At 41.7% G+C, this 26,378-nt stretch overlaps 2 protein-coding genes across 2 annotated transcripts in view; both read left to right on the top strand.

The window, feature by feature from the left end:
- Positions 1 to 19,593, top strand: part of UST (uronyl 2-sulfotransferase) — a 168,155-nt gene extending 148,562 nt beyond the window's left edge. Inside the window, exon 8 of the mRNA XM_061471522.1 lies at positions 19,216 to 19,593. Within this exon, the coding sequence (XP_061327506.1) occupies positions 19,216 to 19,499 (284 nt within the window). The 3' untranslated portion in view covers positions 19,500 to 19,593. The remainder of the gene's footprint in view (positions 1 to 19,215) is intronic.
- The window catches only part of TAB2 (TGF-beta activated kinase 1 (MAP3K7) binding protein 2), a 313,346-nt gene that overhangs the window by 148,596 nt on the left and 138,372 nt on the right, over positions 1 to 26,378 (top strand). The gene's annotated exons all lie outside the window — the stretch shown is intronic.

Consider the following 26,378-nt stretch of genomic DNA (forward strand, 5'->3'; position numbering starts at 1 on the left):
ATTTCCCCGGCTTTTTGATCTGTCCCTCTTGAAAATTTGCTCTCCAAGAAGCTATAGCAAGGGAAGAAGGTTTTGCTGTATATGGGTAGAAAGATTTCTTTTCTCTTCTTTTTTTTTCTGTAATTGGGGTGGAATCACAAATTCACATATGTCGTAAAAAAGAGTTTCCTCCCCTCCACTGCTCTCTGTGCTCATCTTCCCTGTCTGCTCCCCTTCTTCCAAATTGCATTCCCGTTGTGTTCTTTAATTAGTGTCTTCTTTCCAGTTGGGCTGCTTTTTCTATCTGCAACATTTGCACAACTATTACTGCACTTTATAAATTTCATCTGTTGAGTTGTACTGTTTGGACTCAACATTTCAGTTACTTGCAGGTGCCATACAGGTAACAGATTTGGTGTTAGCATGTTGCATTTATTTTTTCTCCTCAGCTATCTTTACTCATTGGCAGTGTCAGGAGTGCTGCTGTCAGAGCTAGTATTCACCAAGGATCAATTTGAAACTGAGATTGCCAGTGCTGTGGTGTGTCCTGTCATTCAATCAGCAGCTACTTTGGAGAAGTGAAAGGTAGTTAATGTGACTCCAGGCTTTTAAAGGGCTGCAGTGGTTGCCTGGATAGAAACAGATGAAAGAACCCAATTTATGTACTGGTAGAAACTATAATAAAGATGGATTAATAGATAGTTGGAAAAAGTCTGTATGGCATTTGTAGACCCTTAAATATCAACTAGTTCCTTAAAGGAGTCAGCAAGCACAGGGATATGAGATGGTAGAGGTGTGATTTTCAGCAGGATCTCTGTCCAAAAGCGCTTAAAGAAAATAAGTTGTTAGGATACAAGAGAGAATGTTTTCCTGCAGGATAAAATTGGTTAAAGAGATAGGCATTACTTGATTGATAGACTCCCCTTACTTTAAACAAGCAGAGGAGTCCTGCAGGGACTGTGCTCCAGCTTGGGATAAATGTTCTCTTAAAAAGATAAGGCTGAGGTGAGAGATGTTACTGCCAATATGAAATTACCAGGAAGCAACAAGAATAACACTGAAGTGTTTTAGTAGTTGTAACAAAACAATGCATTAAAATTCAGCTTAAGTGCAGTTGAAAAAGGTCTGTCCTAGGCACTCAGGACTGCAGTCTGCTGATGCTCTGGGTCCTGGTGTGTGCCCAGGTGGGTAGGAAAGTACACAGATTGTCATATGGGTGGGTATAACGTTCTGCACAGGGAAGCAGAAGAAATTTTTTTGTGAAGCTAGATCAAGCCATGGCTCAGTTTTCCAGATGGCAGAAAATGATGACGCAGGACAGAAAGGCTAAATCCTGGCTAAGTCTCAAGAGCAGCTGAAGAAAAGATGTTCATACTTGAGGTGCTGCCCTAGCTGCAAAGCAGGGAGTTCATACAGCTGTATTTCTGATCTGCGTTTAATTGTAGGTGATTCAGGAGCATCAGTACATACCTGCTTTTGCTCTGATTTAGCTGTTCTTTTTCAAGTCCGTGTTCTGGATAGGCAAAAGGTGTCAAGGATGACAGTGAAGCTAAAAAAGGTCATTTTATGTAGAAATACTAGGCCTCCTTTGCCAGCTACACTTAGCAGAGGAAGAAAGAAACTGTTGAGTTGGTCTCTAGTTTTCTGGCGGTGAGCAGCAGCTGTTTTGGTAGCAGTAGCAGCAGCTCATATAACAAATGTTTCATGATGAATGCAAACAAAAGCCAGCCCTGAAATTCCAGTTCCACTATGTATGCATAAAATATAAAACCAGCTCAAAATAACATAAATACTCAACTTAAGGGATTTTTCTCCCCCTCTAAATAAATACCATATGAGTATTAGTGTTTGGTCTGCTTGGTTCTCCAGGGCTCACCAGAAAACATTTTTATCATACAGGCTGAGGGCAAAAAGTAAGCATAAAAACAGACCAAGAAAAAAACATTTTTAGAAGAAGTGCACGTGCAGAGGTGTGTGGTTTGGGGGAAGGTTTTGAGAATGCCAAACATGCTCACTGGATTGAAATTACTGCTGATGTTTGTGAGATGGCTGAATTCACTTGCCTTCAAAATAGGCCTTGGAGAAATTCTTCATGCACCTCTGTGCCATTTGGTTTCTTAAGATGACTTGTGGTTTTAAAGGCATCTACGTATTAGAAGAGCGTTATGCCCTCCAGCATGAATGTCTCTCCAAATAGCTAGTGGGAGGATTTCTGGGGAATGCAAGTTGCTGATGAGTGCATACTCAGGGGAAATGAGAGTATTGAAGAGAAAGAAAAGTACAAGAATTGGAGACTCAGGAGGAACAGAAAAGCCATCCAGGGGGCAGTGCCTTAAATTGTTATGTTCCTCCAGTTGTTTAAGTTAAAACAAGAAGTCAACCCCAGCATTTACCCATCCCTCCCTGCTTTGCTGCTTGCTGGAAGTCTGGAGCAGCATCTGTTGTCTGCCCACACAAGTGCTCCTGCTCTGTTCTCAGGCTCTGAAATATACTCTCTTCACAATCAATTTGCTTTCCTGTGGCTTTCTTCGACTCCTGTGGTCTAGCTTCCCTGTAAGTGTGGAATTAATCAGCTCAGTGCATTCACCATAAGAAGAAATCATATTTCTTGTGCTCTGCCATGATCAATGATAAAACGATATACCCTATTCCTGTGCCTTTTGCAGCATGATTCCATCTAGTACTTTCTGGGTAGTGAAAATTTTAAGCAAGGTAATTGCAGTGGTCTGTCTTCTTCCATAGTGATTCTTTCAGTTGAGGTTCAGAGGGTCTGTGAAGTTGTGTTACTGTGTGATGTATTGCTGTACTTAGAGTACACATGTACCTGTAAGTCATTCCAGGTATTACAGCTTTGGTATTACAGAACATGCAAATGCAGGGCTTAGAACAAAATCTGTATGCTTCTCTCAGGCTTTGCTCCTCCTGATGCTTGACTGCTTTGATTCATTTCCAAGCAATCAGCAACATCATTTGATTTCTTGCTTTTTGTGGAGTAAAGCGGGGGCAAGGAGACAGACAAGAGCACTGTTGGACCTAGAATAAACCAAGGAGACGAGAGGTGGGTTGTTTTGTTATTTGCTTGTTTCTAGCCAGAAAGTGCAACACAAATTACTGGCAGAGCCCAGTGGCTGGTTGTGTTGGGCCTGTGTTGAAGAAAGATGGGAAGCACGCTGCCATTGCTGCAGCAGAGTATTTGGTGCATGCCTGTGTGCAAAGAACACGGGTGTGCGCATTCTGGCCAGAGCCCCCAGTGCTTTGCAGAGGTGCACTCTCAGGGCTTTTGGGATGTTAACAAGTTTGGAGGTTTACTGCTTATGCAACAACATGCACTTTTACATAACTGTTACATAAAATGAGAGCATGGGATTAATGTATGGCTGATACACAATATACATCTCCCAAAAGCTAGTGGAAATCAGGCATGACAGGAATGAGCGTGTAGCCAAAGCAAGTTTATTTGAAATGTTGAATGAAAATATTCACAGAAAATTCTGTTTTAACCTAAATACCACCAAATATTTTGGTGGGCATTGAAGACTTATTTTTATCTTCCAAGTTTTTTCCACTCTCCACTGTCCCTACAAATGCTCTGCCAATGTTACAGTAGCTGTGACTGACCTTTGAAGGTCTTCAGGCAGCTGGCAAACCTGGTTTACTTCACTGGGTATAGGCATTATTAATGTCAGGTGCTTAAATTATGTACCAGGGAAACTGAACACTCTGCACAATCACTGAAGAGAGGTAAATGCCTCTTTTATCTGTCTGAGGATTTGTTTGATGCCTGGAGTTCAGCAGCAGGAGTATTTCTCACTCATGCTATATGGAGATGGATATTGTCAAGGAGTTGGCATACAATAATGTTTGTAGAAGCAAGGACGAATTATGCATATAAAAACAAAGTGTATATCATGCCTTTATAGTGCTTTCCTTATGTATCCAATGGGTAGGTCATCTTTGAATGCTATTTGACCTAAGCTTTTGGTAGAATTGTTTAGGGTTTTGGTTCTTTTATTTATGGGTTTTTTTTTAGTGCCTTTGGTAGTATCTTTTCCTGCAGTGTTTGCAGGAGCAAAGTCTATGACTTAGTTCCATGTGGGACAAAGAAACACAGCAGAAGCCGAAGACTTCCTTGCCAAGATCAAAGGAGATTAATGCAGAGGAAGATCTTTCTGGTAAACTCTTGAGAACACTGTGCATGATGGCCAAAGCAGCTGCTAGAAGAGTGCTTAGAGTGAATTAACTGCAGAAGACAGGAAACCTGGGGAGTCTGGAAACTACAAAGGGACCTTGAAGAGGGTGAAGCATGGCAAGACCAACTGGCGTATTAGCTGAAAATAGCAGGAACAAATTGCCAGCTTGCATAACTTTGCCTGTTTGGTGCAGCTACGCCAGTGCAAGAGGCTTAAAGCAAGAAACCTCAGTCTGTCTTCTTACACTTTAACAACAGCTTACCAAAAATATCAGCCCAATTCAGCTAGAACTTCTGCTAACAGAAGAGCAGTGAAACTGCAAATCATGTTTATCTGTATATTGAATTTCAGCATTTACTTGGCACTGCCTTGTGCTGCTGCTGGAATACGGCATGGGGTCCCTGGCAGGCCCCAGTACTTTGTGTGGCTGCAGAACACATTATTTAGCCTCTCTTAAGGGCAGACTCACTATTGAGCCAACAGTTCTGCTTTGAATCGATGAAAATTATTTTCCTTGGTGCATGTTATTTCAAGCTACTTGTAGAAATCAGTGGTTTGAGTTCCTGCTTAATTTAGCTATTCAGTTCACAGGCTGCTTCTGTTATCCTTCCAGACCACATCTTGGTGTACATCCCACTTGTTCAACAGGTTTTGTTTTAATAGGAATAAACAGTTATGCATAGCTATTTGTATCTCATGTGCAGAAAAGGAAAAAATCCAAGTCCCACACATCTTTCCATATTGTATACATGTGTGAGTAGTTTTGCAAAAAATGACATGCGATACGTTGGTATATTTTGTTAACAACTGGCAACGCAAGACCAACATTTTGGTTTCAAAGTAGTGGCAGAACTCACACAGATTGCCACTAAATCCAAAGGCTGAATCTAGCACCACATCACTGTTTCTAAGTCTTAGCAGACAGACTGGATACTCAAAGGCAAAAGAGATACAACAAAAGTATTTTGATAAACAGATATCACCCACTTTAAAGCATTGAATCTCAGTTTAATTTTTCCCATGCTACATAAATAGTCCCTTCACTTCCTTCAGCCTTGTGGTTTTTCATTTCCCACTGTTACTCGGACAAAAAAAAAAGAGAAAAGCAGTTATATTTATGAGGGCTCTGTGTTGCTCAGTTTAGGGTTCTTGTTTCTTCAGTAAATGCACTTAACAAAATTAAATGATTTGGAAATGTGCCAGGAATGCTGTCAACTACTGTGGCAAGCAGATGGATGAAGTTTCAGCTGAATATGATGTGTCCGAGTTACCATTTTTGTTTAGAAACTGATGGCCGTAGTCACTGGCCACCCTAGAGCAGCCTGTGATGAATGTATTCTTAAAGAGCTCAGGATTACAATTTCATATTCACAGCACCTGCAGGCTTATAGGAGAACTTGTCCTCCATCTAGACACTGAACTGGGTTCTGGGACCTGTACACTAGGCACTTAGACAAAACCTGATTGCATGCATTATCTCCCATTGATGAGTCTAGGTCAAAGTGTGCACCTTAGAGCCCTGTTGCCATGTGTAAGTGCATATATGCATCCAACACTGTAGGTGTCCCTTCTATGAAAATGTATGCCAGGCCTCCCAGAGATTAATTTTTGATTTTTCAGACATGCCTTTACAAAGCTGCCTTATTTTTAATTTTTTTTCATTGTTTTTGTTACTGTGGAAACCCTGAATGTACCATTCTCTCAGATAACTTGTTCATCATGTTTTCCACAGAGCTTCATTAAAATACTCTGTTTGGTTTTTGTTTTGTTTTAAATGTATTCAATGGTGCATTCTGTCTACAGATTTTTAAAAGCTGATCATTTATGGTTTAAGGATTTCTTAAGGGCATGGGTGAAATTTAGGCATTTATTCTTGTGGTAAGCTCTGCAAATTGTATAGGATTTTGTAGATTCAGAATCAGATTCATTGTTTTGAGGAATATATCTTGAAATTGGCCACTGAAATGTTAATTCTTTGTTCTTACTGTTATTTTCTGTGTTACTTTACCAGATAAGTTAAATTTACTTATAGGTCCCCTCTTCCTTTTAGAATCAGCCTATGAAGTGGGTACTTCATGTGATTCACTGTGCCTGTTTTGAGCATTATGTATATACTTTGTATTTTAAATTTCCTAGAGACAGATGTGGCAGGTTTGCCCATACCTGACAGCAGCCATTTTTACTCTGCTGGCTCTGGGTGGGTTTGAATTAACTTTTCTTTATAGCAGCCTATACAGTGCTGTGTTTTGGATTTGTAGCTAAAACAAAGCTGACAACACACCAGTTTGGCTGTTGCTGAGCTAATGCAGTATCAAGGCCTTCTCTGTTTCTCACTCTGCCCCCTTGGTCAGTAGGTTGGGGATGGGCAAGAGGCTGGGAGGGGACAAGCCAGGACAGCTGGCCCAAACTGGTCAAAGGGATATTCCGTACCATATAACATCATGCTCAGCAATAAATGCAGGGGTGGAGGAGAAAGGAAACTTTGGGCTTCCAAAGTGACCATTGCTCAGAAATTGGCTGAGCATTGATCTGTCTGCGAGGTGGAGTGAGGGATTTTTCTTTGCGTCAATTTCCTTTGCATCAATTTGCCCTCCCACTTCCCCACCCCCCCCCCCCCCATTAAACCATCCTTATCTCTACCCATGAATGTTCTCCCTTTTAAAGTTCTTCCTGTTCTCTCCCTCGTCCCTTCATGGGGGCAAGGTGAATGAGCCAGCGGTAACACAAGTGCTTGGCTGCTGGCTGAGGTTAACCTACCAGAACAGAGTTTCCTGCTTTATCTTGATGCAACTCTTAATGTTGCATACTGTTGAATAATGTTCAAAAGTGAGGGCCTTTATTTCACCATTCTTGAAGGTCACAGTGTAGTAAATTGGAGTGTTCTTCAACAAAAGCCTGGTTTGCTGAAGGTTTAGTGTTATTTTTAGTAACCTCACTCCCTCCCAAAATGGATTTTTCTTAAAGAGCTCTTCCTAATTGCTGTCACAACCTCCCTGGTTTCTGTCCCATTTTATCCTCTTTCAGAGGTGTTAATGTTTACATGTGCCCATAAATACAGAAATGGAAAAAGACAGCAGGTCATTTTATCTCCTGTTTTCTTAAGCACAAGGGAAAGTTTTGTGTGGTATAACCTTGAAGCATGGTAGTCATTATGTCAGGGCTTGTATTGTCATTAAAGCAAAACAGTGCAGTCATCCTGGGAACTTTGATACTAGCCAGTCTCTCTAACACTGGACTGAAACTACTGATTGAAGCACTGCAGACACAAGACAATTCGCAGGAGCAGTGGCTTTTCATATCCCTGTAAATCTCTTGTTCTGATTCATGGATGTTTCCACAGTATTCGCTAATTCCTTTAATCTGCAATAGTTATGGCTACTGAGAATATACTTCCTGTAAACAAGGTGATGGATGGCAGAACAATGTACCCATGTATCTCCTCCCTGTCAGCACAGTAATGCTGAATACGAGTTGAATTAGAAAGGATAATTGAGCAAACTCTGTTTCCTCGATAGATTGCTCTTTGTGCTGACACGAGTGAGAATGGTCAAGGTGTGCTGGAGCCGATGGCATAAGTCACTGTAAATAGATGAGAGCTGACTTTGCTACTGGCTGGTGCAGATGCACAGGGTTCATAGGGAGGCCTTCATCTGCAAAGATCTTGGTCTCACATTGTCCTGGGTTCAGCAGTAGCAGTCATGTTTCTCCTCCTTGGTAGCTGGTGCAGTGCAGTGTTTTGACTTTCGGCTCGAGAACAGAGCTGATAGCGATCTTTTGGTTTGGCCAAGGACTTTGTGAGCCTCATGCTCTGCCAGGGAGGAGGGGAAGCTGGGAGGAAGCAGAGACAGGACACCTGACCCAAACTGACCAAAGAGGTATTCCATACCACAGCACGTCATGCCCAGGATGTAACGGGGAGTTAGCCGGAAGGGCTGGGAGACTGCAGGGTTGGAGGAGGTATCGGTCGGAGCTTGGTCGGGCTTGGGGGGCGAGTTATCGGTCAGCTGGTGCTGAGGTGTTGTATTCTCTTCCCTTGTTATTTCCTTTATCATTATTATCATTGGTGGTAGCAGTAGTGATTTGTGTTATACCTTAGTTACTAAACTGTTCTTATCTCAACCCGTGGGAGTTGCATTCTTTTGATTCTCCTCTCCGTCCCTCCGAGAGCAGGGGGAGGGCAAGAAAGGGGGGGGGAAGTGAGCAAACGAGTTACCTGACTGGGTTTAAACCACGACACACATGCACATGTCAGAAATGTCATTTCCCCCTCCTTCAGGAAGAAAATCTATTGCCTGGAATACAGAGCAAGTACATGGCTGTGTAAATCTTGGTGGCGTTTGAACAGCATCTAAGTACCAAAAAATGTCCTGTATTCACCTATATTAACCTGAACTGATTAAAATCACGCTTCTCCCTGAACTAGGGTCTGCTTCCGAAAGCTCTCAGACATAACTAATTGCTGGGGGAAGTCTCCTGCCACAGCTCACTGAGACACTACATCCTGCAATGCAGGCTCTGAGGTAGCTCTCCTCACCCAAGCGCTTTGGTGCTCAGAACCAAATCAGATACACTAGGCCTAGGGATTATCTTCTACCCTTTTCAAGTCCTCATCCGTCACCTGTGGTTGTGCTGCTAAAGAGGCACAGAGGTTGGCATGAAGAGCCACTGCGCCTCTGTGTAACCTCTGCAACAGCATCTGCCTTCAGAGGTTTCAGATAGGGGCACGACCTCTCAACTTGCAGTGAACCCCAAGTGTCCCAAGTTACTCATCGCAGACCAGAGCTGCAAGATCTTTTACGGAGATGGCAAAAAGCCCAGGTGTGAATTCACCTTGACTGGCGTTTAGTGACTGTGGAAAGCCAGCAGGAAGGAGCCTTGGTTGCTGTGAAGTTCTGAGGTAGCTAAATGGCCTATCTGTCTGCCAGACGCTTCAATGTCTGCTACATGCATAGAAATGTCTGTCTTTTTATGAGTGAGGATGCTCACCCTTCACTCAAGGTTAGTGGTGCAGGCATGCAGTGTGTCGTCTGGGGCTTCCTGGAAGGCGGAGAGATACATTCTTGTTTCTAGTTCATAGTAACCTTGGGGGATGTGAAGACCCTGGCAGTCTTGGGGCTTAGCGCTGTTGAGATGTTACACTTTGCCTTCTAGCCTGAACAGCAGAGAATCAAGACGTTCCCTCTCCAGGAAAAGCATGGGGTGAGAATTGCATTAGCCACACTAGGAGATTACTCTCCTCTCTCAAGACTTCCAGTTAGTATAATTCCCCTTCTTTTTAGTGTTTTCTCTTGCTGAAACAAGTCTGCCTGTGTTAAACAACAGACCCTTTTCCTCGGTTTTGGACAGAGGAGGAAGCCTTTGTCCCGATACCCTGGCAGCTGGCCAAGGCAGTCAGGCTGTGGGCCAGGAGGGTCTGAACTTGAAAGGAACAGTGTGTTATTTCTGCTCTGGTAGCATTCTTCCTTCTTCGCCAGTGCCTCAGCCCCTGGCCGCCTTCCGTCGCTCATTATACACATAAGAACCAAAGGGCAAAAGAGAGAAGTTTCTCTTGGTCGCCTGTAACTTGCAATAATAAGAAGTAAAGCTATTTCAGGGCTTTCAGTTGTCTGTGTGCAGAGAGAGTTGGGAGAAAATCTTAGACCTGGCAACTTTCTCACAAGGGAGAAGGGAACTGATAGCTTTCTCTCTCTTCTCTCCCTCCCCCTTTTAATAGCAGCTTTCATGCAGTAATGTACATTTTCCAGTCCTGTATATTCTGTCAGTGGTGCATAAGTTTTATTATTGTCCATTAGTTTATCCCTAGTTAGTATAATTACTTTTGTTTCTCATTTCAGTAGTTATTCCTATATAAATAAGCACTTGTATTATGCTCTTGGAACACAGGAAGAGGCAATACTTAGAATTAGTATTTTTTGAAGACCATGTTCTCGAACTTTTAAAAAAAACTAAAATCATAGAATCATACTATAGTTTGGGTTGGAAGGGACCTCCAAAGCTCATCTGGTCCAACCCCCCTGCAATGAGCAGAGACATCTTCAACTAGATCAGGTTGCTCAGAACCACATCCAGCCTGGCTGTGCATGTCTCCAGATGGCACATCCACCACCTCTCTGGGCAGCCTGTTAGTATTTTACCACCCTCATAGTAAAAAAATTCAGAATAGAATGTAGAAGTGTAGTGTTACTTCACATGCCTGCAAGGCCTGATGCTGTGCAGTGTGGTGACAGCTAGTCTTGAATAGCTGATGACTGGAAAAGGTAGCATGTTAGGTGTTCATATGTCTTCCAAAAATGGTATTTACATGAGGTATCTCAAAGGCACTCACTAAAAGGCTTTCACAGGTGGTGCTCTTGATATAGAAGCTTACACTTGCAAGATGTTTGGAACTTGAATCTGTGAAAGACTTAAGTGAACCTTTGGGTCATTCAGCTTGCTTCTTGTGTGCTACAGGCCACAAAGTTTCTCTTACTTCTGCACAGAGATCACAAACTGGAGTTACCCAGCATGGATGCAAAAATGCCAAGTGATAGCAGATCAGCTCTTTGTTTTGTTCCAGTGACTGACCACCTTCACCACTTAAAAAAGCTGTGTGTTACTTCCAATCCACATTTCTCTGGTTTCTGCTTCCAGCCCTTCAGTATCCATATTTTTCTCACCAGGAAAATATGCAGATGCTGTAAAAACATCACCTCTCAATCATCTTATTTTTGGTAAGCTGACCAGAATGAATTGATCATCTTTCTGTAAAGTGCCCCTTCCAACCCCAGTATTCATTCTGAGGCTGTTTTCGTACCCTCTCTGATTTAGGATGTGGTTACAAAACTGCATGCTATATGCCAGCATTGCACTCACCAGTACTATATATGGAAATAAAAACACCTCCACCTCGCTCCATCCCACTTAGACATCTTAAGCTTGCAGAGCATACGTCTTCCACTGCTTCCTTTTTGCAGACAAAAATCGCAGATAGCAGCCTGCTGTGACTCAGAGCATAACAGTGAGATGCCTGCTCTAGGTTCTCAAGTCCCAGGCTATATCTCTGCAGATTTGCTGCATCACATACCTGTGGTGAAGCTCTTCCTGCTTGTGAGTGCTGCTGAAATTTGTCTCCATCACTGGAACTCTCTCTTCTCTCTGCATAACATTAGTGTCTGTGTAAGCTACTGTGCAATGCAGTGCAGATCACACAAGGGATCTGTGAGAACCTACTTTTAAATTATGGCTTTGTCAGATCCAGATTTGACTGCATCCGTTCAGTAATACTTATACAGCTATAAGAAAATGAATTGGAAATTGCATATGAGCTGCAACCATAGCAATTCTTTTGGCAACTTGGACTAGACGATCCTGGCATTTCCTCTACAGATGACTTTGGTTTTGGCACCTCCAACTCTGTCTAATTCAACTTAGAAGTTGCTTAACAGCGGTAAAGTACCTGACCACATTCTCAAGAATACACATTTTCTCTCTACCAGTATGGGTTCAATTTCAGCCTTTTTTTTTTCTTTCTTTGTTAACTTCCCTTACTGGGAATGCAGCATTAAAGTGTACAAAATAAAGAAGTTTCTTAGAAGATCCTGCTGAGATTTGTTATCTGATCATGTGTGAGATACAGCCTGTTTCCCGGCTGGGGCAGCAGCAGAGGCACAATATGGTACAGCTGAGATGGACCGTGCAGCTTGAGATCCCATTGTTGGATCCACAGCTCTGAACTGGTAGGAACGAAGGCATAGGACCGTGAAGTTTCCCAGAGGAGAGCTGAGATTCCATGATAAATGCTCAACGGCTGGAGAAGAGACCTCAAAGTCTGTAGCTGTTTTCAAAGTATGGAGAAATTTACCTATTTGCATTGCTGTGTTATAGGGCAAGTGTTTCATAATAGTGTTATAATGCCTTCAGTAGCTTAACTTGTATTTCAGAGCACTGTTGAATGCATGTCGCTGTTACATTGTCCAGTTGACAGTCACATTGGTACATTGTGGACCTCTGCAACATATCCCCAGTAATGTTACTTGCATGATGTAGGAGGATATTTCTTTTGTTATTTTCAGCCTTATTGGCTCAAGGTGCTTCTTACATTTATCAACTAACTTCCCCCCCCCCCCCCCCCCTTTCTTGTTCTGATTTTGTGCCATGACTCAGTGGTGTTTACATCCTTGAGCATTAGTAGTTGTTTGATTATTTGTCTTTCAGATTATCTCTGTGAGCTCTTCCTGGCTAATCTCTGGTTTGTCATCCCTCTGTTTTTCTCCACCAGGTATCGTTCTCTGAGCTCTCTACATTTTGTCCATGTTAATAATGAAATTATATTAGGTTAATAATAACATTATTCTTCCATTTGGTTTCCTTATTCATTGTAGTGGTAAGAAAAAAGAAAGAGCATTGCTGTAACTGTCTCCCTGAGCTCAGTCTGTCATTGGCAGCCATCGTTTTGCAATGTCTTTGCTAATTACAGCCTTGTGTGTTTGCTCCCAAGATCCCCGTTTGATAAGACATCTGATGTGCCTAGGATTGCAGATCTGTCAAGTTCTGGATGTTTCCATGACCCCTGGAAAACAGTCCTTTTAGAGAGACCTATATTGTGCACAGTTCTGGTGTCCTCAACATAAAAAGGACATGGAACTGTTGGAGCAAGTCCAGAGGAGGGCCACGAGGATGATCAGGGGACTGGAGCACCTCCCATATGAAGACAGGCTGAGGAAGTTGGGGCTGTTCAGCCTGGAGAAGAGAAGGCTGCATGGAGACCTCATAGCAGCCTTCCAGTATCTGAAGGGGACCTATAGGGATGCTGGGGAGGGACTCTTCATTAGGGACTGTAGTGATAGGACGAGGGGTAACGGGTTAAACCTTAAACAGGGGAAGTTTAGATTGGATGTAAGAAGGAAATTCTTTCCTGTTAGGGTGGTGAGGCACTGGAATGGGTTGCCTTGGAAGCTGTGAATGCTCCATCCCTGGCAGTGTTAAAGGCCAGGTTGTGCAGAGCCTTGGGTGACATGGTTTAGTGTGAGGTGTCCCTTCCCATGGCAGGGGAGTTGGCACTGGATGATCTTAAGGTCCTTTCCAACTCTAACTGTTCTATGATTCTGTGACTCTGTATCTGATCTTTAGGGAGACAGAGCATTGCAGTGTGCCAGTGTGCTAGAGTTCTGCTAATGCCCTGGAGTTAGGAGTCATTGCATGTCATCAAAGCAGCACAATAATTCAGGACAGAAATGCTAAAACAAAGCAAGCATTGCTAGTGAGCCTAGCATAACTGTCCTCAGTATGCACACGAGTGTCACATCTTTATCTACATGTTGTCAAAAATTGCACCTTTTTTTGTTGATATGAATAATGGAGAAGACAGTAAACTAGCAGTAAGAAGGTTAGTAATTGGGATTCATAATATTTCAGACAGATAAAACTAATAAATGCTATGGGACAAATTACCACTTACTTTTCCATCCACCTTGGCTTTTAATGCACCTCTTCCTCGTCGTCGACTCTGTTAGGTTTTCTCCACTGTCCCTGATTTCCTTTAGCACCCATAAGGTCCCTTCCAGCCCAAACCGTTCTATGAGTCTATGAACCTATGTGAAGTGCTCAGTCATAGTACAGCCATGGTGTGGCCACATAGTACAGTCACATAGTACATGGTGCAGTCACATAGTACAGCCTCCTTCTGCCAGGGACCTGGGACCTGCCCTGGGCCTGGCATGCTCCTGAGCAGTAGCAGCACATGACTATTGGAAAGGTGGAATGTGAGCCAAACGCGTCAGTGTCTTTTCTCCCCAAACCATCCTTTCCCAGGTATCCTTCAAGAGCCCAGCAAAAATTTCAAGTTTGAAAAGCAAATTGATTATGCCAGAAATTTTTCTGCTGCGCTGCTGTTAGATATTCTGGGGGGAGGTCATTTCTAGCATAGCCATCAGAGCCCTGTTTTAGCACTCCGGTGATCATTCGAGTGGCAAATCAAGCAGAGGCCCTTGCCGATTCGTACATCACATCTGACCACAGTGACATACATTTATTTCCATTTAAAACCGTGGAACAGAAGGTATGTGCTACAGCTCAGCTGCGTACTGCACTGAAACACCCGGCCTCCCCGTGTAGTTCCAGGAAATGAGTTTACTGTATCTGTGACAGCCATCGTGTTCACACAACCTTAGAGCAGCAGAACTCTTGGCGTGCGGTTTTCCACTGCGAGTATTAGCCGGGCAGGCCCACACTTACCTCGCCTGCAGCCATCCTGTGCTTGCTCCAGCCTGGCTCACCTCTCCCTGCCGGAGCCCCAAGGGTGCTGGGCTCCCTGTGGCTTCAACCTGGGGAGCAAACCTTTGCCTCGCATCCACCAAAATGGTGGGGCACTGGAGACTCCAAAATTCTCCTTCGAGGTGGAGAATGTTTTTAGGATCATTTTATCTAAATATGGCAATCCAAGGTTGTTTTTTTGAGCCACAAAGTATAAAAAATACTTTTCACTATGGTTTGGTTTGCTGCAGTGAGTAATGCAGTTTTCTTAGCTTGTTTGGGGTTTTTTAAAGCGGGAAAAGTAATAGTAAAATATTCATCACCTGGGAACCCAAAAGAGTTTCATTTTCTTATCCATCTCTGTGTTCCAATTTAGGCTTAAGCACGAGCTTAAGGCACGAGCCGGCTGCTCTGGGAGGTTGGATTACTCTATAGTACTTTTTTTCTTTTTTTTTTTTAAGTAACTTAAAGGAATGCCAAAGCAAACATAGTTTAAGAAAAAATAACCCTAAAAAGTAAATGGTGTAGTTTGTTGCCCTCCATATGGTTAGTTCTCTGAAGGTCGTAAAACAGGAGTCCTTTGGCGGGACAGCTGGATTTGTGTAGCGTATGCAGATTGTTATTTTGGCTTTAAGCCAGATCTACCTAATTTTTCCATTTTGCTTTTATGACGAGGAGAGGTGGTTAAGGTGACTTCAAGGGGCAGTTCAGTGATTTCATCCATATTTGTATTAAAGAGCCTTTTAAGAATATTTCAGATTAGAAACCAGCCTAAATAAAAATCAAGTGCAAAAGAACATGCAAAGGTCACTAGTTTTATCGAAAGGCTTAGCCTGCAGCCAGGCACAGCCCCAACTCATGCGATCTGACAACCAGTGCCTCACAACTATTGATACACTGGCGTTGCTGACGATTGTACTGCAAGAACCAACTGGAGCCAAAAAATCTACGTTGCTCCTGTAGCCTTCCAGAGTGTGTATGTTTCTATGTATACATCTATGGAGGTAGGTGGGTGCATAGAGCAAAGAATTGAATGTACGCAGGCATTCTCTATGCGATGATGACTGTGAATTCAGAGGAGGAGTACATATTGCTGTTTTCTTGCTGCCCACCATGAGGGTAGCATGCAGCACCTGGCTGGTGGGCTGCTGCCTGCCTGGCACACCACCAGTAAATTCCTCTTTGGCTGCTCCTGTCCCACACTGACCTTCCCCCAAGAAAACAGTCTACTGCTTTTCACCTTGTCATCATTGGCAGCATTCCTGGGCCATAACACAAGTGCCTCTCTCTGCTGGGAGGAGCAGCCACCAAAGGAAACTGGAGCTGTAAGAAGTGGCTTTTCCCGCTTAGAGTCCTGGAGGGACTGTATAAGTAAAGAGCTTTTGCAGCGAGGTAAATGGAGTTTTTTGTGACAGAAATAACCTATGTAAAATAAAAATGAAGTTGGCAAGCAGTATAAAGGCTTAAGCTTAATAAATGCAATATTTAGTAGTGTATATTTGCTGCTGAGTTTGTAAAGAAAACCAGGCTGCAAAGCTGGTGGGAGCTACCAGCTAAGCACCAGAAAGAGGAATGTCTTGAAGTGCTCAGTAATCATAAGGCAGCAGTTACCTTCTCACCCAAGGACAGACGGAGTACAGTGTCATTTCTGCATTGTAGTCATCTAATAGCCATCAATGGCAACTTGGACACGTGACCGATAATTTAAAAATGATGAGACGTTTGTTAGTCTATTGTAATGTATGGGTAACAGTTGTGTGAAAGAGACTAGGCTCTTGCGGAACCCAGTATTTCACCAGAAGTATTTCACACCATTCACTAGCTACACGTAGTGCTTTCTATGCTAATGTCTATTTTAAATGCAAGCATTTCATGATCCTTCCTCTACACTTTTTCTTAGCTAGCTAGCACGTTAAAGATACTTTTAATTTAGTTTTTGTATATTTTAATCATTTTTACTCCTATCTAAATAAAACTATACAAATTAATAAACTATGAACAGTCAGTAGTTACAGAGCATATACCACCATACAGCAGTGTAATTAAAGAACAAAGAACTCTGTGTACCAAATTGTTTCATTAGTTAGATATATGAGTAGAGACAGAGATTTCAGTGTAAAGAACTACAAAGTTTAGCATGAAAGGTCCATTTAATTACAGAGCAGCATGTTTTAACTGTTACCAACTAATGAAAACCATTCTTCCTTTAGAGAAGGAATTAAAAGTACAAATGCAAAACAGAATTAATCCTTCAAATAATTTTTGTGTGTGTTTTAGAACAGCATTAAGTTTAGTAAGCTAGTCAACCTATCCTCTGTAGCATATTCTTCCAGCAGTTCAAATTGCTGTAATTGGCAAGCAAAACTGAGAGGGAAAATACCTCTTTCAGCTGTAAGTCTTTTTCTTCTGCACCAGATGTGTGTGACGGAATGAAGTCAAATGAATATGAGAATGTCCGGCCCAGCAGCACTTGCTGTCTCATGCAGTATTATTAAAATGAATGGCTTTCATGGTTTTTTAGTTCAATTCCTTTACTCTGAAGAAGGAAAATGTGTGTCAGTTGTCTGAAAATTATAATGTGTTAATAGGTGTGGACACTCTAAGCTATATGAATATATATCTTCTAAAATGTGAAGAAAGCAGTTCAGGTTCACGTAGCTGTGCTCTACGACTCTCTTGTACTTTTCAAGATTTAAAATATTGCAAATACCAACTTTTTGTTTAAAGATCATTCCTCTTGTGTTTGCTAGCTGGGGTTACTCACCTTTTATTACCTCTTGAAACATATGGGTTTGTCTTTGCTTAAAATTCCTCATTTCCCTAAAAAGTTATTTTTTGTTATTTCTCTTGGATAAACATAGTGTTTGTGGAATCCCAAGAACAACTCACTTTTCCTACTAGGAACCATCAATCCATCCTTTAGCAGTATGCGTAAGTGATTGTGAAAACGTGTTTCACTGTAGAACTGCTAAGGATGTGTTTAGTTTTGCTGGCAGGTGCTTCAGAAGACCTGGGTTTGGACTACTCACATGAGAAACCCTGCCCATGATAAAATCCCATTTTGATTCAGGGACTCCCCCTGAAAGGGAGGGCGATCACTGCTGCTGGGATCCGGTTGGAAACATGAAATGTTCTTTGTTGCCTGCTTCCTCCTTGTAAGTTTTCTCTTTGCCGTGCTTCATGGCCCAACCCTTTTGAATTCCTCCAACTTGCAGAACTGTTGTTACAATAAGAATTAGGTTTCCATATCAAAATCCAGCTCTTCTTCACTGCAACAGTGCATCTATGTAGTCATGTAGCATATGAGGATTTCTGTTTGGCATTTGAGACTGTACAAATAGAGGATCTAAATATTAAGGAAAGAATGAGCAGCAGAAGCCAAGACATCCTGAAACAAAAAAATAAATACATCAGTTTTCCATGCAGACCTTGCTGTTGTAGCAAAGAGCAAGGAAGTGAAGTAAGGCCTGACCAGACTAAAATTAATCTATTGGGTTTAGAGTCATGGAAAATGGCATTAAGATGTCCCCTAGTCTTCCCTCAGGAGAGAATCAATGAATCTAGTCTTAAAATCCTCCAGAGACACAGCTTTTGTAACTTGCATGCTCCACTGCACTACCTATCTGTTCTTGCCATTATAAAGGTTTCTTACTAATGTCTCACTGACACCTGCTTGCTTCCATGCAAGCCCATTCATCTTGCTGTGTCTGGACACGGGTGTATTCTGAGGCTATTACAGTCATTTCCATAGGCATCACATTCTCTCAGAGTTACTGGGAAGCACTGAGCTTTCAGAAAACCTAATTATAAAGCTAGTACTTCATCAGTGTGACATTCACCTCTACTCCTACAGAAAGTTGCAGTTGTTAGGGGTGATACAGTGATGCCACAGATCAGTACTTCTAGCTTATTCTGTTCTCTTCTTCACAGTGCATGTTCAATTATATTTCTGTCTTGAAGAAAAAGGAAATACTTAGGATGCTCTGGCAGCTTATTACCATGTGTTAAAACAGCAAAACGATTGCCTTGAGATTTGGCTTTACACCTTGTACTAATCTCATTGGAGATTAATGTACTCCTCCAAAGAGGAGGCAGAGGCAATTCAGTATTTTTGCTTGTAACTCTAATTCATTATCAACAATAAGGGTGTTTTATTTCAGTTTACTGAAGCAAAAGTTGTCACGTAAAGAAAAACATACTGAAATATTCCAGTCCCAGGTCATGATAGGAAGATGAGTCTGCTTTAATGAACAGGTAAAAAAAGACAAGAATGTCATCAGGTACATTTGGTCCTGAGGAATCATGGTAATGCTAACAATGCTTTGGGGTTAGGTGGAGTTGGGTTGGTAAATACCTGTTTAGATTTGAGCAATAATAAAGCACCACTGAGACACAACACAGTATGCTACACAGGAAATAACTGATTAGTTCAGCTCAGCTGTGTACTGGATATATATTTCACATGCATTAGGCAAAATTTCCAAAGCTATGCAAGATTATGGGTTTCTCTGCATGTGGTTTATGTTCATAAATGGTATGACCTAATTTGCATGTTAACTGTTCATTGATGATTAAAATCCTTGGTGACATCACATAATGTCAAGTGCCATGTGTGAAGTAGCTGTATTTAAACATGCAAGTCTGACTTAAAACATCTGTATTTTTTCATCTCTTGTTAAAAGTAAATCTATTATTAGGGAGACAGCTTGAGCTCATTTGAATTAGTAATGTAGCAGAGCAATGCCTTAATCATTAAAAAAGTTTAGGTCTGGCCTCATTAATCAGCACCCACAACGTTGCTTGTTTTCTTTTACAGAACATAGGAAACTTGGCAATCTGACTGTGACAGTGAAAAAGACCGTCCCCTCTCCAGAAGCAATACAGATCCTCTACCAACGCATGAGATACGAATATGAGTTTTATTACTATGTCAAAGAACAGTTCCACCTGCTAAAGCGCAAGTTTGGACTGAAGTCTCATATCAGGAAACCACGTCCCAGACCTGAGTTCTTCATCCCTTCTCCCCTGGAAACAGAGGAACCGATAGATGATGAGGAAGAAGATGATGAAAAGTGGCTAGAGGATATCTATAAAAGGTGATGGATGGAAGACCTATCCTTTCTCTTCTGGTGACCCCTCCAGCTTTCTTAAGATTTTTTTTTAATTATTATTAAAAGTAATTCCTTAAGGAACTGAGTTAATGCGCAGCAGCATTTGAAATGAAACATTTGAGACCATTCCCACATGCTGGGCCACCAGGAGATACCTGGTTTTGCAGGTTTGATTCATCATATGGTGTTGGCTCTATAGCATAGTTGCTATAGCATGGTTCAAAGAGCAAAGTATCTACTGTCTATCACAAAATAACTTTTCGAGTATGCAGTAGTCCTCTAGGAACCTGCAAAACATTAAAGAATAGATTGGGCAGTCTTGAAAAGTGAATTTTACAGACTCTCATGTCTCTCCAGAAACAAGTCTTCATTGCATACCACTGCAGCATTAGCTACCAGCAGTGGGAACTACAGGTAGTGAGCCATTTGGGAGAGTACCTCTTTTTGCCCAGAACACACTGGTATCCCATTGCCGTGTCTGCGCACATCCAAGGATAACAGGCTCAGAAGGGGCCTAGATAATGGCTTCTGAATTACCCTGTGCATGAGGAGCGAGGCTACTAGTCTGAAAAATTAGTATTAGTGGAAATAAGGCAAGTTACAGAAACCAGATGTTTTTTGGTGAACCCTTCTTTTTCATAGAGCAAGAAAAAGTTACCAGGTCAGTGAATGCAAAGTGCAAGGCAGTTAACTAAACAGTAGAGTTTGGTTTCTGCAGCTGAGTATGTTTTTATTAGACTCTGAAAGAAAAGGTGCAGCATATCTTTTTCCTGTTCAGGAAGGGGTTTTGTAGATTTTTATTCTTATGGGTCACAAATCCAAAGAGATACAGAAAAAGCCGCTCATTAAAAAAACTTAGATGATTTCAACTTCTCTAGTTGAAATACTTCAGAATGATAAAACAAAGAAGGTATGCTCTGTGAAATAAAAAACAATTCAATTATATGTTGTTAAGAGAGCCACTGTGAAAGCTGCTCTTGTTAGTCACTATCAGCAAACACTAGAAAGGGGGTGATTGGAGGCTGGGAGGGGAAAGGGGTATAGCTTAGTTATGTGACATGCTATTGTCTTTAAGGTGGGTGTCGCTGGGGTTCCCTGTGACCTGTGGGCTTGCTGGCTATTTGACAGTCTGCCAGGACTGATGGTGAAGAAGTGACAGACCTGCATGCAGCAATGGGCAGAGCAGAATAGGGGGTATTTGCGGGTCTTGAAGAGGACTTGGACTCTTGTGCGCCGTTGTTGCCAGAGGAAGCAGGCTGGTAGACGATAATAACAATTAATTCCTGTCCTGGAAGCAGGGCTGAGTTTGTTGCATCTCCTCTGTCAGGAATAATGCTCTATTATCGACTTCAGCGCCTGCTAACTACTCTGGCAACAACGGGCACAAGAGTCCAAGTATCTTCAAGACCAGCAAATTACGTTTCCTATTCTGCTCTGCCCTAGCAGCATGTCTGCCATCTGCACGGTCATACTTTGGTTTGCAATAACAAGCAAAAGTTACTTTGTGATGGACACGGCATATAAACCTGGGTTAAGTGAGAATGTGGTTTCGAAGGGTTTCTTCTTTTATGAGCCTGCTGAGAGCCAATAAACATTGTGGCCCATCTTCATCACCAGTCAGCCTTTCCGTACCTACATGCAGAGGACAAAAATAAAGAAGTGTAATCATGTTAAGACAAGATGCAACCTTCCAGAAAATACTATGTAGAAGTTTCTGTTCTCGTTATTAACATCCCAAGTTGGTGGCAGCAATGCACTACTGTGGGGGAGCACATTAAAGAAAGCTGAAAATGGCACAGATAACAACTAACATATTAGCTAAAATATGAATCTGCTGCTTTGTATATTTTAAGTGGTTTCTATGAAATTACATTGAAAGAGTGATGATTCGTTTACACACTGTGGAGTTGTTATATTTTGGAAAGAAAACTAATAATCTCACCTTCCTGAAATTCTGTTCGAATCCTTTTTGCCAACGTTGTAACAGAATAATCAGTCACTTAACACATTCACCCTTCCTGCAAGTTCACTGCCGCTTACCGTAAAGTCTGTTTTTATCTGTTTATTTAATGGTATCTTCAGCCATCACTACTTATAACCTAAATACAAAACCTGTTTAATGATTTACTCGCTAGGTTTTAATGTCGTTGTATTTTTCGTAACAATCAACCTGGCCTCTCCTCTTTGAATGGTACTTCATAAATTTATCTGTCACATAGCATCTAAGATTCCTGGTTCTACAGCCTCTTTGTCTGTCATGAAATATATTTTACTTAATTGTTAAAAGGTACGTTTTAAGCTGGTTAATCTTTGACTTATTTATTGAAACTTTTCAGCACATTCCAAATTCTAAGTTGCTCAGGAAGAAGTTGATTTAAATTATTATATTTTGGTCTGATTAATATTTCATATTCAAAAAAGAAATCATTGTTTGTAAGCCTTTAGCCCACGACAGCTTGTAGGAAGTGCCATGCATGTACTTGTGAATCTTTGTGGGGGGAAAAAGGTGGGTGCTTAACATTTATGAAAATAAGAAAACATATGTGTACATTAGCTTAGCTATAAATGAAAGCAAGGTATGTTTTGAGGTGAAATATTCTTTAACTTATTCACTACCATCTCTTGAAATATAAATAAGCCATATGACTATTTTTCAGTCCAGTGATGTTTAAGAATAAAACTTGTACATTTCTTCCTAGCACCATAGTCCACTTGGTTATGCTAGATTTACTGCCTGAGTACCGCAGCTATGGGTAAGGCACCGCAGTTGCATCTGGCAAAACAGGATGAGATACAGCACAGTTTATCATCTGAAAGTCATGCTTTAGCAGTGAGATTGGGGCAGGTTGCTCCTGGGTTATTCTGTGTCCCCAACTGCCTGGAGGTATGAGAGTGAAGTCAGAATTACATTACTCAGGTGAGAAGTGCAGTAAGTACCCCTGAAGTACATGAGCTTTGTGGCTGCTATGAAAAACAAGTTTTATCCAGGAGAGAAACAGCTTGGTCCCCACACACTGTGTTTTACTAGACCTGGTATTTGATGGCAAGGCATAACAGCCCCAATAGTCCAGAGTGATGTTGTAATGTAAGTGAAACATCAGTGCTTTCACACTAAAAATTGAATCAACCGTTGCTAAAATGCAGCATTCTGGAAAAAAGGAATTTTAGTCTTAAGTTTTCAGTGACAGTGACAAATGGTGTAGTCTTTGTTCCTGTTTAATTTACTTCTCTTTCACATAAATTGTGCTGGTGATGCAAAGCTAAGTCCAGGTATTTGCAATGTGCTCTACTTACATGTATCTCAGCAGAATGAAGGTATGTGAAACTAATGGTGTATTTGAAGCATTTGAATTTCTTTGCAATTCTTTATCATTGGTCCTTGATGAATTGTTTGAATGTTATAGAATGGTACATGGTATCATAAAAACACAAACAAAACCACAGATTTTAGACACTGGAGGACAGGTCTGTTGATTCAAGCCATTGAATTCTTCCTCCTTTCAATACTTGACATAATAAAACTATTTAAAGGTAGATTTTTTGACTAACAAAGGAAACCACACTGCATGCCAACTTGGATCCTCTTAGCAAATGAAAAAACACCATCCACCAAAGAATAAAGCTGTGCATCTTCTTAAAAAATACAGGTCTGTAATTCTCAATTAGGGGTAATGGTGCTCTGATCTTTCCCTCCATTTTAAGAAAGGGAACATCTGTGGTGTTAGACCACAGCCTAAAACAACACAGCAACATTTTTGAGCACTATAATACTGTAACACTGTACCACAGCATTCTTTCTATTTTATTTTCAAGCAATCAGGCTTTATTGTATAGACTTCAGCAAACATATAAAACACTGACAATCAATCTGCTTATGTGAACCAAGACCAGAGAAAAGAACCGAGCATTGCTACATGTAGACCTCCATGTGCAGACTCCATGGGAAAAACAAGAAAGGTGTTACCAAGACTTGGAAGTGCCTGTCTGGTGGTGCTGAAATCACCAGGACTGCTTCTGCAGGGTCAGTTCCAAGGGAGTGTTTGCAAAGGGTCTGCTTAGGTGCCCACAGGTATTGTGGGAAAGGTGCTGGAAGGCAGCTCCATGAGAAAAAGCCATTTAGGATATGAAAAAAAATCCACTGCAATGCATTAGGAGTGGATGGAAGGCATCTTATTTTGAAGGCTGAAAGTTAAACCTCGACCAGCATAAATCAGTTGCTGATGCCTCACTTGCAACTGGAAAACTGTAATGCATTTTCTTTGGTTTGCCCAGAAACAGCACTGCATGCCAAACTGCAGCGTGAACTTCAACACTCAGTTCTAAGCTCTGGAAAAAAAATGTGTGTAATGGAAGCACCAGCACACCACAACGGTTGTCTCAGAACTAACGTCTGATACTGTCATATTGGAAGAGCTTGGAGGTGGAGTGGAAGGTTGTTGTGGGGGCAAGAAAGGATGGGAATGGGGGGAAGTTTTCTGCAAATGCATATTTGGCCTTTTTGATGCTGTAAGATGGTGAGATTTGACCAATGGTGTATTTGAATGGGGATTGTGAATATAAACATGTGGATTTCCTTTTCTGAGTATGTAAAAGAAGAATGCAAGTCTGGTTTTGTATTTAACTGATTGTGGCTGAAAGGGTAAGTTAATAACGCTACTGTCAAGCAGGCATGGTAGCAGTGTGCTTTATGCAAACTTTCGCCATCCATCTGTTCCCTTCTTTGAATCCAATGGACGAAAGGGCTCCTGTTAAAGAATTCTGCTACACCGCAAGGGAACTGGTGCTATGAAAAGTAGAGATTAGCAGAAATGCATGGAGGCAGTGCTGCTTGGGATTAAGAATAATGGTCTAAATACTAGGATGCTACAGAGCACCCCACAGAAGTGTTACACAAACTGCCCACTCTGTGGCTTTGGCCCATCTGGAAAACTTGAGATGGTGCTTCAAAATCAAATGCTGCTTCAGATTTGTGATTTCTATTAAGTCAGCATTTGGGGGAGCTTTTTCAATCTGCTTCCAAATTGCCAGTCTACCCCAGAAGCCTAGCAGAGTATCAGGCTCTACCTGTATCCAATGTGCAGGAGCTGCTTTGAGACATGGCTTGATCCTTCAGCAGACCTCTTTCCAGGTTGAGTGCAAGTACTAAGCTGAGTGAAATGAGTCCTTCTCAGCGCAGTGGTGCTGCTAATGAGCAGAGTAATACTCAGTTACTGTGCACAAGGGAAGGCATTCCTTCAGTTCTCCAGTTTACTAGGCCAGGATGGTATGGGAGACTTTTCATAACCTCAAAGCTCACTGGAGCATTGTCAGGTAGCAAAGGCCAATTGCATCTCCCAATTTTGAACTCGTAATCATTTCTAATTTGGGTGCAGGAAAGATACAGAGGCAATCACAGCCCATGGCAGGCATAAGAGCCAGGGTGTGGCTTCCCAGGAATTTCTCTTCTAGAAGCTTCCAATCCAGTTTATGTGATTGTAAGCTCAGGGAGGGGAAATCAGCTATAATCATTAGTCTCTGATTCCCCAAAGAAAACCAGATTCCTAAGATCATGCTGGAGACATGTGCTAGAAGAAGCAACGAGGCACCTATGTCTCACTGAAGAGCTGTAGACCTTTTCCATTTTTGCTTACTCCATTTGTTTGTATATGAACAAACCGTAGGCCTATTTGGTGTATTTCCCAAGGTCAATCTGTGTAGGGTATTTCTTCACTAACCATATTGTCTGAGCATTTTGGAAAATTATTAATATATTTATCCTTTTGATCCACAGTGGAGGTAAAGAAATGCTATTATCTTCATTTCATACATTGGGAATGGATGCAGCAAGTGGGTAAGTGATATTCCCAATGTCACACAGGAAGGTTGTGAAAAAACCCTGATGATAATTTAGCCAAGTGTCTTAATCCTTGAATCGTCTTTCCTGCTCTAAGATCAGACCTAGATTTCAGAAGGCAAAACAGGTACTACAGGAAATTTTAGCTACCTAGACTTGTTTTCCCTTACCTTGTCCTTGAAACTCTGCAAACGTCTCAGGTAACTGCCTAAATATTAATGAATTTTTAATCCTTCAACAGACCATTTATGTTCTTTTGGAACAAAGATTACTTCCTAGTCTTATCTGTTCAGTTGCATAATGAATGCATGCAGAAATGGCATGGCTGTAAGGTAGCTTTATGTTTGGGAAAGGTGATCCTGCAGTAGTAAGAGCAGATAAGCAGATGGATGGGTGGCTGAAGTCACACCTTGTAAATTTAGCTGTTTGCAAGAATATGGTCACATTTTGTCCTGCAATATGTGGCCATTGTAGCCTATCTGAAAAGTTACCAAACCTGTGTTCATGTATGTCCTCTAAGTCATATTTTCCTTTGGTTTTCCGCAGTGCTTAGAAACACAGAACATGAAGCAATTCCTTAACTGTTCAGCAACCAACACCAACACAGAGTCAAAAGACTCAGCTCACTGAATAGTTGTTTTTCTCTGGTGTATCCATAAAGCAGAAAACTACTCCAGCTGCCAGACAGGGGTATATATACCTCTCAGCTGAGAGATCTGGTGCTTTCCCCTCATCTTCTCCCAGTCTCTCCCTTACCTGGACAGTACACATCATTAAAACTTGCTGATGTCTTCTGGGGGCCATCTTAAGGAAGACTGAGCAAACATGAACATAATCCAAACTCCTCTGTCCAAGTGCCCATGCTTTGTGGAGGAGCATGAGCTGCTGAGCCTCACTCTAAACTTTGTTACTGAGGAAGGGCTCTTGAAGTAGCGCCCACCTTGCAGGTGTCAGCTCCATCCCAGCTCCAGATCTAGTTTCTGCTCAGAGTATTAGGGCGAGTCCTGGCCTGTCTCTGTTGAAAGAACTGAGGCT

Source organism: Pezoporus flaviventris, unplaced genomic scaffold, assembly GCF_033815535.1.
Source record: "Pezoporus flaviventris isolate CSIRO_AGI_PZ_B2104156 unplaced genomic scaffold, CSIRO_AGI_Pfla_v1 ptg000066l, whole genome shotgun sequence".
NCBI lineage: Eukaryota > Metazoa > Chordata > Aves > Psittaciformes > Psittacidae > Pezoporus > Pezoporus flaviventris.